This window comes from Limulus polyphemus, unplaced genomic scaffold, assembly GCF_000517525.1.
Source record: "Limulus polyphemus unplaced genomic scaffold, Limulus_polyphemus-2.1.2 Scaffold1498, whole genome shotgun sequence".
Lineage (NCBI taxonomy): Eukaryota > Metazoa > Arthropoda > Merostomata > Xiphosura > Limulidae > Limulus > Limulus polyphemus.
This window is the reverse complement of record NW_013667108.1, coordinates 71,518-87,030: the sequence shown is the minus strand read 5'-3', so window position 1 is coordinate 87,030 and position 15,513 is coordinate 71,518. Positions and strand designations below refer to the sequence as shown.

General features: G+C 33.8%; 1 protein-coding gene across 1 annotated transcript in view; it reads right to left on the bottom strand.

Annotated features, from left to right (window-relative positions):
• The window catches only part of LOC106463845 (dynein heavy chain 1, axonemal-like), a 233,622-nt gene that overhangs the window by 170,830 nt on the left and 47,279 nt on the right, over positions 1-15,513 (bottom strand). Inside the window, 4 exon segments of the mRNA XM_022391464.1 lie at positions 500-702; positions 809-1,034; positions 6,236-6,429; positions 9,628-9,778. Coding sequence (XP_022247172.1) covers positions 500-702; positions 809-1,034; positions 6,236-6,429; positions 9,628-9,778 — 774 coding nt within the window.

The following is a 15,513-nucleotide window of genomic DNA, read 5'->3' as shown; positions in this document are numbered from 1 at the left end:
GTTTTCTTGTGCCCAATAATGCATAATTTCATTTGATAAACACGTTTAGATTGAATGGTAATTTATAATCAGTCACAAGAACGTCGAATCTGAATCACTTGAAAAAAACACGGGGGTACTTAACTTTTTTCCAGGTATATATAAGGGTTTTAACACTATTTTAATCAGCATCATTCATTAACTAATTAGAATGAAAATGATCTTTAACTATTAAAATATTAAATCACTTGATAATACTGTGCATGTTACTTGGTTGAATTGTGCATAACTCAACCATGAAACTTGCACAGTATTATCAAGTAATTTTGATAGTTACAGATCATTTTCATTCTAAGTAATGTATGTATCCTAAACTGGGTAAACATTTATTATTTAATAATTGTTATTTGAAATTAATATCTATCAATAGGAAAATAAGATATCAGGTAATGTAATTATAATACAACTTTAAACTAGCCATTATAGAAACTTCAAAAAATTAAGTCTTTGATGTATTTACTTTGTTTGAAAGTCATCATTTGAGAGAGAATAAAAAAATTCCTCAAGAATATTATGCTCTTCTATCAAATGATCAATCTTTTCTTGAAGTGACTCAACAATGTCAGGAACTTTTTTCATCCAGTCTCTCTGATCAACAACATCTTCAATGCAGCCAGGCTTAGCAACCAATTTTCCAAACAGCAAACGAAATTCACCAGAGACCTACCAAAACAAATGCAACTATAAAACTTTTTTTTTAAACCAGCATAACTTTTTCAATATATTAAGATATATAATAAAATAAAATACAAAACGTTATATAACATACCCCATCAGACTGAACATGAAGACTTTTAGCTAGATAATCTAGCAGCGCTCCAACAATGGACCTGCATTTTTTGGACAAAGTTAGTCTTACAGCATCAACATTTATCCAAAAAGGACCAACAGTAATTCCTGAGGGAAAGTTTCTTTCTACTTCTTCTTTCTTGCTTAGATAAAACTGAACATCTTCCTTCACTTTCAGTGCTTTCTGCTCCTTTAGCTCATAGTCTCTGAAAAAACATTTATATAAAAACGTTTTAGTCCTATGTTATAAATAGCATCAATTACAATCTTATTTTCTTAAATACTTTCTTCCACTGTATTTACATATAGGCCTATAGTTTTACCTCATATGAACAACTAGTATTTTATCCATTGACATTAGTGTAATATCGTTTTTCCTATTGACACATAACAATAAAATATTGTATTACAATATGCACTTCTATTTATCATAGGTGTAAGCCAGATTGATGCTAATGACAGCAGTACATAAATTAATTACCAACAAATGAATTAAACAGTTGATTTTCTTTTTTTTTGCAGGAAATTTAAGATGGAAAGAGATTGTAGTTTCTGAACAGCTTTTGCCACTTTGAAGTCAACCTGCCACCAGTCTACTTTTACTCCCAGATGCCATGTGAACAATTCTGAAGTAATATAAATAAGATAAGAATGAGACTGAAAGACATCTTGACAAAGCTATGGTCAAGTTACACACAACTTACATGAACAGCTTTGTAACCTTATGCCCAAATATACTCAGAATAATATTTAACCAATGCATTTTTATGTCCTGAAACCAAATCTGAAAACTTTTGTTTCCCATATGGTGCTTTGCAGAAAAATCATACCATAAAGTTGGGAACTTTGATCATTAAGTATATATATTATACGAACATTCTCACCCTTCTTCCAAGTAATCCAGAGGTGAAAACTGACATGTTTTGTTGAAGGTTTGAATTCAAACACTGGCAAATTACATTTCCAGAGATTCTTTTGATAAAAACTTGTAAAAAATTATTGACTATGTCAGAAAATATATATTTAAAAAGAATTTTTTCTGACATATTCAACAAGTTTATATAAATTTTTATAAAACAAATTATGAAAAAGTTGTTCAATGGAAGTTGGAATCAAACCTTCAATAAAACGTGCTAACTTTTACTACTAGACTATATAGGCTTACTTGAAAGAATGCCAAGGAAGGTGGTGATTTTCCTATATATATATATATATGTGTGTGTGCTTAATGGTTAAAGTTCCTGACTTTAGGGTCCGATTTCTCTGCAAAAACAACATATGGGGAAAATGGATTTTGAATTCCATTTCAGGACATAAAAATTCACAAGTAAAATATTCTTCTGGGCATAGGCCTTACGATTGTCAAGATATCTGTGTTAGTTTCACCGAAATTAGGAAAAAAAGTTTTATATAAACAATAAAAAGCTTTTCTATTACCTTCATAATTCTCTCAAATTCTCTCTTAAATAAATGGATTGATGTAATTGGAAACCTTTTAATGCACACACAATATTCACTTGCAACTCTTGAACTGTTTTTCACAAATCCATTGAAACAAAATATTAATCTCACATTGGTGAGCATATGGCTAGAATATTCAGTAACGCTATAGATGCTGTTGGATCAGAGAAGGTCCATGCTTTGATCATGGATTGTGCAAGTAATATGAAAGTTACAATGGCATTACGCATGATGAGAACTTTATCATCTTTAACTGTCTAGATCATGGCATGAATCTGTTTACAAGAAAATTTGCAAACTTACAGAAACAATCAAGCAGATTACTAAGTTCTACCATAAGAAACACATCTCACAACAAATACTCAATTATATTTAAACTCATAGAGGAGAGAATGTTATTCTTTACCTCAAGAACTCTCATTGCGGATGTGTTACAAAATGCATTGAAAATGTAAAGTAATAAAACCAAGAAGCATTGGAAAATAGCCATGGTAGACCCAGTAGTCATTTTCATATTCACCCAAATCCATAAAAACACTTTGACAATGATGTGTTCTGGGTTGAATGTGGGTATAGTACTGTAGCTGTTACAATCAATCTCATATGCTATGACAAAACTCAAAGATGATAAGAAAATATTCACACTGAAGTAATAAATACGATCATTAAGGTAGCTGAACATACCTACAATTTGGATCCACTAGTTGTTTCTTGTGTTTTGATTGAATACAAGGATGAACCCACTAACTGATTCATTAAACATAATAATGAGACAGGACATAAAGAGAAATAAAAAAATGAGCAACTTTTATTATCTCAATAAAACACAAACACAGTGTGTGTACTTGCTGTTACTTATATGAGACAATCACTTTTACTGCTCAAGTTGAATCCATATACCAGACCATCCAAGTTCAAAATTTTTTGGAACAAAGCACTACTAAAGTGATTGGTCACTCATTGAAACATAGATGAGACCATCACCTCTAGACATCACATGAATTTCCAATGAAGGATACTGCTGTCAATAATTTTGCACAACATGCAGTACTGAAGCAACACTCCCAATGGCAGAAAAAGCATTATCCACTTGAGAACAAGGGAACCCAGAATGATTATTGCTACCACATCACTGGCCATTCTCATTAAAACATAGGTGAGGCTATCACCTTTAAATATCACCTGAATGGCCAGTGAAGGACACTGTTGTTAACAACCTTGCACAACATAGAGTATTGTAGAAATATTCCTACCACCTGGGAAGAATAGGCATTATTTACTCAAGAATAAATAGAACGAAATTAACTTAATGTCTTTATTGACCATATGTTATGTGAAACCTGTACAATAAAAAGCAAAGGAAAAAATTCCTAACAAATAGATTAAATTAGAAGAAGATACAAATGCATTATATAAACATACACCAAACTAGCAATACAACATTGCCTGTTAAATATTGTAGCAATCAGAAATCTGCTATATTTTACCCTTTCCTAACTTACAAATGAGTAGATCTTTATTTATGTATGTTCATGTAAATTGTTCAAAATTTAATTTTCATGCAGGTAACCTGCATTTTATTAGCATTCTTTTGAACAGGACATAAGTAGTTGTAAATTAACTTTGCCTTGGGCTAGGTTAAATACTACACTGACAATTATAGAAAACTCATACATGCTTAACCATGCTTTTATATAATTGTTCCCATGGGGTGTACCCAAGCAGATGGATGGTAATCTGTAGAAGCTGAGGTTATAATTCAACATTTGAATACATATTATATAATGGAAATTACTACTGTTGAAAGTAATCTAAAATTAGGGGGTTCCACAATTAACATGGTCACAAGATTATTAAAATTGTTCATTTAAAAAGGTGGAATAGGGTTCTTCAAAAATACAGAAAAATAAGATCTTAAAGTGAAGATGCAGCTGCAAAAAAAGTAAACAAACAAGCTTAAAGTTTGAGACATAGTGTTGACATTATTTCCTCATGCTACAAGTCCCTATTTTGACTCACTTAAATATAACAGGACATAAATCTGTATAATAGCAATACTGTCCTATTGAAACAGTTTAGTTTAAGAAAATACATAGTTGGTGTACGATGCTCTCTCTGGAAACAATGACAACCTTTGGATTGGCTTCATGCAGATTGGATGGCTATTGTCCCTGATATCATTGCCACAAGCTTATCATTGATAGTAGTACTGCACGTATGATCACTATGATATGGTAACATGTTATGTACATGTTTGTAAAATATATACAGTTACTATATTTATACCCTGTAACTATATAGGAATTCAGTAAATATTGGATTGGAGGGACTACTGAACTTTACTGAAATGATGCATGGACTGGATTTTGTAACCACATTAGTTTTATACATGCACACACATGCAATTTGTGGGCTAGTATATATATATACATATGCAAGCTTTATATTTTTTTTGAAGTTGCAAAGCCATATATATATAGATAGTCATATGAAATTTCCAAGTTGTATAGATGCTTGCATAAATATTCCACACAAATATAAGGCAATGGGCCATAATACAATAGGATATGTATACAAACAAGCAGTTTAAATATTTCATATAGTTATATTTACCCACTTCCTCCTCTCTGCTGGCCATAGTAAGGCAGTCACGGTTTTGCTGCAGCTGGCAAGATTTTCTCTTAGAGCAGCATTCTGCACACTCTATAGGATTGAAAATGTGTTAATTAACAATTATGAATTGATTATATTAATATAACTTCCCCCTCCATTTCTAATGGAAATTGGATTATGACACTTCTATGACCCTCTTCTACTGTGATGACCCTAAACTCTGGTGGGCCATCACTGCTGCATACATTATCTGACAGTAAATATTTTCTAAATAAAATATATAGCTACAACACTTCTGCCTAGAATCGCCATCATTTTTTCTATCACCTGCTTGCATGATTCTTGCCACTCCTTAAAGTCAGCTTCAAGGACAGCTACTCTATTTGCAGTATTTATAAAATTTGCAATCACACATTGTTGGCTCTAATTCAATACTTACCATCAGCCTTCAACGTGATCGCCAGTCCGATGCTATAAATTGAGCTAGGTGCTATCTTTTAATCTACAGTTTGAAGATTTCTGTTGTGGAAGACAGCCTAGACATTTGTATAACATCTTAGATGTTTGCATAATGTTTTAGACATTTGTGTAACATGGCCAAAATCAGTCATGCAGTGGTAAAAAAACTGCAGTCCTCTCAGTAGCACTATACATAAACAAATGGTACACAACATCAGTACAATTGCAACAATAAGTTACTAATCACTATGGTACATGTGTAATGCCTGCTATATAAACATTAAATTACATCCACAGCCTGCATGAAGCTATTTATGCATGCACGTAGTATATTATGAGGTTCCATATAAACCAGAGACAACAATGATGAATTTAGTAATATTGCCCAGATTTTATTATAATACTCACAGCCTATTTTGCTGTAGGCTGGTGAAACAATATTAAATAATAATAAAGAAGAAGAAACGGTAACTCCTATCATGAACCACTACCATGTTCCACAATGTAAGTACAATTCTTCTATCTTTCATGTAGTAAAGTAGCTGATTCTCTACTTTTCCAGCTCCAGCAAATAATCAGTGAAATGGAAGCTGGCCAGTGTTAATAAGACCCCAGTATTTTCAGTGTCTGTGTATAACAGTTAAATATTATTGTTGTTTCTAGTTTACACAAGTTTTTGAACCTTTATCTTTTTGGTGTCTGTGTTTGATTCATTCCTTACAAACTATTTACTGAAACTGAATCTGAATGCCATGGTATTTAAAAAGAAATCCAAACCTGAAAAGAAAACTTTGAGGAAATATTTTTGCAAGAATAGTGTTCCAGAAAAATTAACATTTCCAAATAATCACCAATAAAATTTATCAATACTAACTTGATAAAACTGTTAATGTCCAGTACAGCTAGGGAAAGATATTCTTCATATTTCTTGGCATATTCTCGCAAGAGTAATTCTACTTTTTGTAAAGCATTTTGTATTTCTGAACGACATTGTTCCACTTTAAGTTCATGTTGTCCTACCGTTTCCACATACAAAGTTTCGGGAAAAAAGAGGTCTTCCATCACAAACTAATTGACAGATATAAATATATTTCAAATCATCATTTTATAAATTATTTTCAACAGTTTTATAATACACTAATAAGGCACTATTTATGATACAAAACAGAATCAAATCATTAAAATGAAATAGAATACTATACATAAAATATTACCTCAATAGTTCTCCTAGATAAATATCTCCCATGCAAGAGCAATGTTATACATAAAAAGAAATATTCATAGCAATATTTTTCTTGAAAATGATATATAACCTTTTAAAGTACATTACTTATTAGATAGTATTAGATGTTGATAAATATAAAAGTTAACAAGATCGAGCCCAGCCAAGAGTTAATCAACCATTCACATATCCTGATTCTGCAATGCAACCATACTGGTACCAAATGATTTGGCAGAGCTATCCCAGTCCTTCCATGCTTTTCATATCACAGGCCATGATGATGATGCCTTAGCCTGGATATCATTCTGGGAGAGAGAAACATAGTATTTGCATTACTTATAGAATGTTGAGTTAGTTCCAAGTCAACTGCATGCACCTTTTTGAGCAGAAATGTATGCAAGGCTATCAGTTTTGACTGATAGCTCAGCAGGTAGGAGAGCTGAGAGAAAGTGATAAATATGGCCACCACAGCTCTAAAAATGTAATCAAACCCAAGTCAATGAGTGCAATCAGTGGCTTACAGTGAAATATTTGGTGGTTAGCCTACTCTCTCAGGACTTGGTTACTTGCTGACCACATAGCCAATTGGGTCAAACAAAATCAACATCACATCGATACAGGTGAAATATTTCTGATCAAGCAATTTCCATGTTAGCTTCCTTAAAGCACTAGGGATTTAGCCACCACTGAGACACAGTGGATGTTAAAGGAAGGGATCATACAGCCTTTAGGGAGTACTTGGTCATCTCCAGTTGCCATTACCAGAAACAAGGTGGGTACACCCAGAGGTGCTGTGTTGAGTTTAGATGAGTGAACATGGTAACTCATGATGATGCCTTTCCACTAGTGTGAACAGATGAATGTCTGGATGTAGTTTAAGGAGCCCACTGGTTCAACACTTTAGACCTAATAATCAAATACTTGCATGTCAAAATGAATGAAGAGAGAAGATCTAAGACTACTTTCTGCATAAGACATGGCTTGTATCAGTTTCATGTCATACCATTTGGCCTGTGTAATGGAGCTTATGCTGAAGGGTCTACATATTGATGTCATTTTAGTGTTTGGTTGCATATTTGAGTCTGTGGCCAAAAACCTGAAAGTGGTATTCGAGCAGATAAAAAAAAAGTAAGCTTGAAGTTGTTTCTTTGTTATGGACTATCTGTGCTGTGCTACCACAAGTATCAAAACCTAGTTTATAGCAGTGTGAGCCCTCAGACTTACCACTGAACCGGGGAAGTGCATAGAATTGAAAACTGAAACAAGAAAAATGTGCATTCATGCACGTAGAATTGGAAGTTCTTGGTCACATCATAGGTAGTGATGGAATCTCAATGGATCCAACAGACAATGAAAGATTGGTTCCAAATTGTGATCCACCACCAACCAGTCAGAAGTCTGAAGTTTCTTTGATTTTACATAATACTACTAAAAGTTTGTAGCCAATGTCTCCAAGATCACTATATAGAGTGAGGAATGTGAGCAAGAATTTCAGTCCCTAAAGCATACTTGTGACAAGCCCTAGTGACAGAACTGTCTCATTAGGGGAGGTCTTATTACAATTAGAAAAATCACCAAATGTGTGATCATTTCTGGAGCTAGAGTCATTTTGAGAGGCTGCTAGACACAAAGAAAGGAAAAATAACATCCACCAACACTGTGACAAATAATTCAATAGCCCCCATTACCAAGAAAGGAACGTCATCATGAAGCAGAAGATTCCTATATACAAATAAGATAAAAAAATATCTATACATATTAACATTTAATAAATGAAAGAACTAATTATGACATAGTTAAAGTTTATTTTAGAGAAACATAATGTTGTAGCCAGTACCAGTCCAAAATATGCTAGTGGGAAAAAAAGTAACTAGCAACAATTTGCAATCATTATCAGAAGTTAAGTTGTAAGCCTGCAGTCTTCAATAAAATCAAGTTGATCCCAATGTAGACAAGTTGGTGTGTGTGTGTGTGTTTACTTTATACATGAGAAAACACTTGTATTTACAATTTTACAACTAATGAAGAAAGCTAATAATAAACAAATCTTCTAGAAATAATGTATATGTGATGGAATAACTGGAAATAATTTCAATAACATTTCTTCTTTCATTAACATGAAATCCATTATTGTATATTTCTAAGGCATTTTTATGGAATATCATGCCCTTTACTTAACAAACACAAGTAATATTTTTTTCAATAGCCATTTAAAATGTTTATTATAAAGCATCATAAATTTTTTTACAGTAATCTGATTTTATACTTTTTTAGAGCAAAGCCACATTAGGCTATCTGCTGTGTCCACCACAGGGAATCAAACTCCAGGTTCTAGTGTTGTAAGTCTGTAAATTTACCAATGCCCTACCAGAGGACATTAATTTGAAATAAAATGTAATTTATAGAACTGAACTATAATTATTCACCACGTTATCAAATTACTTGTACATTATACAAGATTGTCTTACAAGAAAACTATTTCTAAACAAAAATAGATTTACAGTTAGTAAATATATAAAGTATAAGATAATGATAAGTTTTTCTTGAATATACATGTATATGAGCTTAAGTGATGATAATGAAGAAACCAAAGCAAAAATTACCAATGCAACACCTAAAGTATTAAATAGGCTATGATTCAACTTTTATATTACTACATGAGATTTGGCTATACAAATTATTAAGCTCCTGTATAGTTCTCACATGTAGTTTTTTCACTTCTAATATCATATTAATGTGTGTTATTAAATGCAAAAAGCACCTATTTTTATCCAAATGCAATAAAATTTACAACAAATATTGAAAACTGTTTGAGTTTCTCATTTTGTTGACTATATTTTAAATTTTGATCAATAAAATTAAGTTGAAGTTAAGAACTTCACTAATGTAATTTTTGGTGGGAAGGGGTTGTTGAAATTTTTGTTTACAAAAAACATTCATTCTCATGCTAAAGTTTCAATCACTACAAATTAAGAACTAATAGACAGCAAGATATACTACTTGAATTTAAACTAAATATTCTTTGAAAGATTTCATAAACTTACTGGCTCAAGTTGAGGAACTTTCTCAGTAGCAGAAATTCCTTGGTTAAACAAATGTAATAAACATTTTACAACATCCTGGAGCTTAACTGAATAGTAACACCCCTGAGCATCCAAGACAAGGTCAATAATGAACAAAGCAGAGTTTGATGGGCTACAAATGAAAACAAAGCAATGTATATAAAATAGTCTTAAAAACAGTGTCAGTCATCTGATAATTGTCCATGAAAAATTTAGGTAAAGTACAATTAAGGAGCTATTGGTACTTTTGCAAGTTAAAAATAAATAACTTCATGGATATATTCAAAGTAATTATACATAAGTGGCATAATCTCTCTTGATAAATTTTGAATCAAACTCAAATATCATGGGCAAAATTATAACTTATTTTCATTCCAAAAGTGTTTTCCATTCTCTATAGAGATTTCTTCAGTAAGGAGGTAAAAAATACATTTTTATCATTTTACAATAGCCACCATAGACTACTGGAATACCGTAAAACCTAATAAGGTAGCCTATCTAATGATTTTGAGTGCACATCAAAATAAACTGAATGCATACAAAACGTAATGTGTAGGAAATTAATTGCACTTTACAAAAACCATTTTCAAGTGCTAATATGGTAGCATGTCACTGCAGGTGTGAGCTGGGATACCTGAAGCAATATGTTTAGCACTACATATTTGTATCAGGTGAATCTCTAACCACATGACTTATGGCTGGAAGAATATATGTTACAAACCTTCCTGCAAAAGAATAATTGTAGAGCGAAATTATTTGACAATGTTGATCAAAGGACACTTTCAGGCAGCATTAGTCTACAAAACCATATCAATGTCAATCAGAAGCAATGCACTCATCTGCAAAATAAAGGCTATGACTACAAAATGAAACCTTCTGAATGCAAAAATCCATTGCAATGAAGCTTATGATATCTGCAGGTACCATTAACAAGATAATCAACAATCCTTTAGTGGTGACAGTAGATATAAATCAAAAGTATACACAACTTTCAACCACACTTAAAAAATCAATAAATATTTTCATGATAAAGACAGCAAAAGAAACTGGAATCAGGGAAATTCCATTTGATCACATACACACATATGTTAAGTCCCATTACACAGCTCCAATGGACGTTTTGTGCTTTTGATCTATAAAATGTTTGTCTTCACATACAGTGAAGGGTACTTCTCAATTTTGTCATAATGTGTGAACTGAGCTTAATGTAATGTTCTTCTAATTGATTTTTGAAAATTAGAATATTTAATAATGTCTTTTGTGGCTGTGTAAAGATCCTGAATGTCTATAAAAACAAGTTATGTGGTGGGTAAATTCCACTTATGAAAAATATATGTATTAGTAAACAACATTTATTTATTATAGCAACTCAGCATAGCCAGGTAAGGAAGATGTATTTCTGATAGATACTTACATCACTGCACACATTAGATATTTATTATGTGTCTACCTTTGAGATTTTGCAGATGCTGCTAGCCTTGAGCTTCCTCTCACCTAAGACATGTAGTATAACATGAACTGCACTAGTGCATGATTTAATCATCATGTGACAACAGCCCTCCAGCAATAGGAGAGTGACACATCCTTCATGTGCAGTAGATTCCCATAAGAGCACTTACACTTGAAATTAAAATCACTCTTAGACACCAGTAGTAGGTAGGAAGAGTGGGAAGGTGTACAGAGAAGAGACAAAGAGAAGCCAGTCATCCATGAAATAATGGAAATGAAATCTAAGACTGTGGATGAGGCAAACAAATGCCCTCATGACTTGGTTGAAGACATAAGATGGCAGAGTGATGCTGTAGGGAAGAGATCAAAACTTGTCACTTGATTCTGGTGAATGAAATGAAAAAAATTATGGGAGGAAGAAATGATCAGAATATGTAGAAAGGCATCCAAGACAGTGACCTTGGTTATCCATGGTCCAGAGGAAAAGGACCAAGAAAACCCTCCATCTTAAACTGTAAAACCACCAAAGAGTGGATAAGTGGGTCAAGATCTAAGATGGGATGCTAGTCCCCAGTCATTTTGAGGACAAGAAAGAGATAATAAAATCCTGGAGAGATGCAAAGGATCCTCAGAGGAGGTAGTTGTCACCATCACTTGAGGATTCATGGTTGATGTAGCAATTCTCTCAATCCAAATTCTTACAATCTTTTTTAGTTATTTAGTGGTGATGTAGCCTTATATCAAAATTAAAACAAACTAAAAGAAGTGAAAGAAAGGATAACAATAAAGTTAATTTCAAGTGCAAGTGCTTATGGGATCTACTGCACATGGAGGATGTGTTGCCCTCCTATTGGTGGACGACTACTGTTGCATGATAATTACATCATGTATTAGTGCAATTCATGTTATAACACGTGTTTTAGGTGGGAGATAGCTCAAGACTAGTGGCATGCACAAAATCTTAAAGGCAGATGCACAAGGAATAGCTACTGTATGCAGAGAGGTAATTATATTGTTTCAGAAATTGCTCTTTTACTATTAGTAAAGTTTCTACTTCTACTGTTAACACATCAAAGAATTTTAACAAATATTCATTACGCTATCAGTGCTCATCCTTTCTAATTTACAGAAACAGCAACAATGATTCACCTGTTCTGTACTTGAAGTTACCCTGGCTTGAGTGATTAATAGAGTAAATAAAAAATACAATATTTATATAAATCAATGTTGGAGTTGTAATTTTAAGTCTCAACTGCACTGTATCTGCACTTGAGTTAAACAGCTAGAAAAAGGGCATCTAGACATCAGCATCAGCTTCCATAAGGGCTTAGTCCAGTTTTTTGAACCAAATAACAGGAGTAATTGACTCTATTATAATGCACCCTCACCTGAATGTATGGAGAAAGTTCAAATGGCATCTCACATCTTGTCTCTTGGACCCTTCGATTCACAACTCCACATGGTAATCCTTGATAAATCTTAGCCCATAAGTTAGTAAAACAAACATAAAATTCTGTGTGAAAGAAGCAATGAATTTAACCAATCTATTCAGAAACTCTTAAAATGTGCAGCTAGAGAAAACATATTGTTGCTATGCTACAATTTATGATTTTTAACATTTGCAGATAAGGTTTTAGTTTAATGAATGTCTTTTCACAGTACACTGCAATTTCTTTATGTATGCAACTTGATACAAAAATTATTTATTAAAAATAAAATTATATTGTATATATATATTCCATGACTGCTGAATAAAAGTTCTATATATATAAATATATACAGAGGGTTGAGTGCATCATACTAAAATTATTTTGAATTTGCAAATCAGCAAGTCATGTGACATCCTCAGCCAATATAAAGTCATGATGGAATAGCATGCATCAGATATACATTCTGATACTGTTTGCCATTTGCTAGGCAATGTGATGTTACCAAATATTGATTGTTTTGGGGAAGGGTATGCAACAGCCCATTTTAATGAAAATGTAATCATATGTTCAGATCATAAAGATGTATTCAGACTGAGGATTTCGAATGACCAAGATGGGGATTTCATTGTGGTTAATGACAATGGAAAACAAAAAAGATATATCAGCTTGAGATACAAGAACCATTCAGAAAGAGACCTGCAACAAGTAATACCCCAGTCATAGAAAACAAAGTGTTGTGTCTTGTAATGGGTGAGAATCAACCAATACAAAGTTTAGTGGCAAAAACCGTTCAAGAGTACCAGACAACATTTCACCACATAACCAAAAACATAATCTCCATTTGAAGAACAACACAAATCATGTGAATGCAATTTGCTTCCACAACATATTCTTTCAATTATTGCATACCTCAAACAGCTGGAGAATGAAATGGGTATCCGTGCTATTTCATATGAAGATATCAATCAAGTCACTAGATCCAGCACCATTGGATTTCTTTTGGATTGGACCATTGAAAATAGTACTGGAAAACTGACATTCTCATACATTAGATGAATTATAGAAATTATAAAGGAGAAGTGGTGTACTTTGAACATGAAAGCCCTAAGACAGAGCATTTTGCCAACTGAAAGTATACTGCAAGACAATTGTAAAGATGTATACTGTGGCATGAAAATGCCATGACATAGACTGTAATGATGTGGTGAGACTTCAAAAGTATTTTAGTATCATGTATTCAACCTCTGTGTATGTAATCTACTAGAATATTCTAACTATATTGAAAATGTATAATCATGTCAAAGGTGAGCAATTCATAAATGAACAAGCTTTTGGGAGTGTGAAGACACTTTCCAGTCATTGAAGCACACCTTGGTCAAAGCATCAGTTTTAGTCTATCCTCATTAAGACTGTTCATTCAAGAAAGGTACAGACACTAGTGATTGTGGAATTGGTGCAGTTTTAGCACAGGATAGGGCACTACACTTGATTTATCTTGTGACACTTTCCACCTATGTCAATGTGCCCTCTATCCTGGTACTGTATATAAACATCTCATTCAAATAATGTTATTATTTTTTCGAAATTGACTCAATCTCTAACACCAGCTCTTAGTGGGAAGAAAGGGTGGGAGAGTAGGTACGTATTATTGGAAATATATTTTCGATTTAAGAAAGTGTTAACTTCTAAAATACCTTTACCTCTACTGACACTTATAGCTAGAATCCCACATTGATAAGGAGGGGCCAGTGAGGGTATTATCTACACAAAAAAACATCTGCATAGATCATGGGTGTGTCAATAGAAGATTGGCACACTACTGGGGGAACTGCACTACATCCAGAACAGGTATGCTCTTCACCCGGAATTTAATTCTTGTATTGTTGGTGGAATTTTACCTGCTTTATCAACATTATAGGCCAGGCCCCAACCAGACAGCCAAGGTTCCACTACTTGGGGTTGGAATTAAAGGGCCATGGTCCCTATATCCCACGTTGGTGGCTAGGGCAATTAGACAACAAACTATATAAATATACTTATGAGTGGATCCCAACCTATAGCCATAAAGTAATGCAATCCAAGCCACTGGAATCACAATGAGAAAGTAAGCAACACTGAGGCGGAAAACCTTCTCCTCAACTTGAAGAAGTCAAAAAGGTAACCTGAAGAAACAGTACTCATCCAGCCTGGAATTATGAACACTCATTCTCACTCCACAACCATGTGGGCAAGGTAAATTCCACTTGCCCTTAGAATTATGGGGAGGAGGTGGAACAACTGTGCTCAACCAAAGACCTAGGATGGGACCACTCTGTGTTCGGATGTACGAGGAGACAGTGAACCCTTTTTCATGAACAATGCACTGATTAAAAAGAAGGGCCACATTCAACTGAACCAGATAGCCAAGCATCAAATCTGAACTGGTATTGTAAGTAGGCTCCCTTGTAGGCTTTTGCCACTCCAATTGACATCTGGGAAAAAACATCCAGGGACATAAGTAGAAGGGCCCCAACTTCGCCCTCGTCTCCAAGAAAGGAGAAATTCATTCTAACACTATGGAAGAAAAGCCTCTGTCCACCTCCCCTCTCTCCCCAGTGACTGGAAACTGGGTAGGGTAAGGACTCCCAAGTTCCACTAGTAGAATCTGGGGAGTAATGCAGGTTGGAGAGCCCTCAGGAACAGTGCTCTGGAATAGGTGCAGTAGGTGAACCAAGTTCCCTAAATTTTTAAAAGCAAACCAAACCTGATTTATCCAATTCAATGATTGGCAGCGATGGGCAGGATTCCCTTATGCTCTACTCATGATAGTCCATAAGTTGAGTGTACTATGTCAGATCATGGCTGCCTCCATAGAGATGGCCTAAGAAGAGGAGGAAGAGGTGGACACTCTGGAAGATACTGCAGAAGCAGAAACCAAGGTTTAGCTGCCAATCTGGTGCTATCAACAGGAGCTGACAATGAGTTGGAACGAATCATATTTAGGACCCTG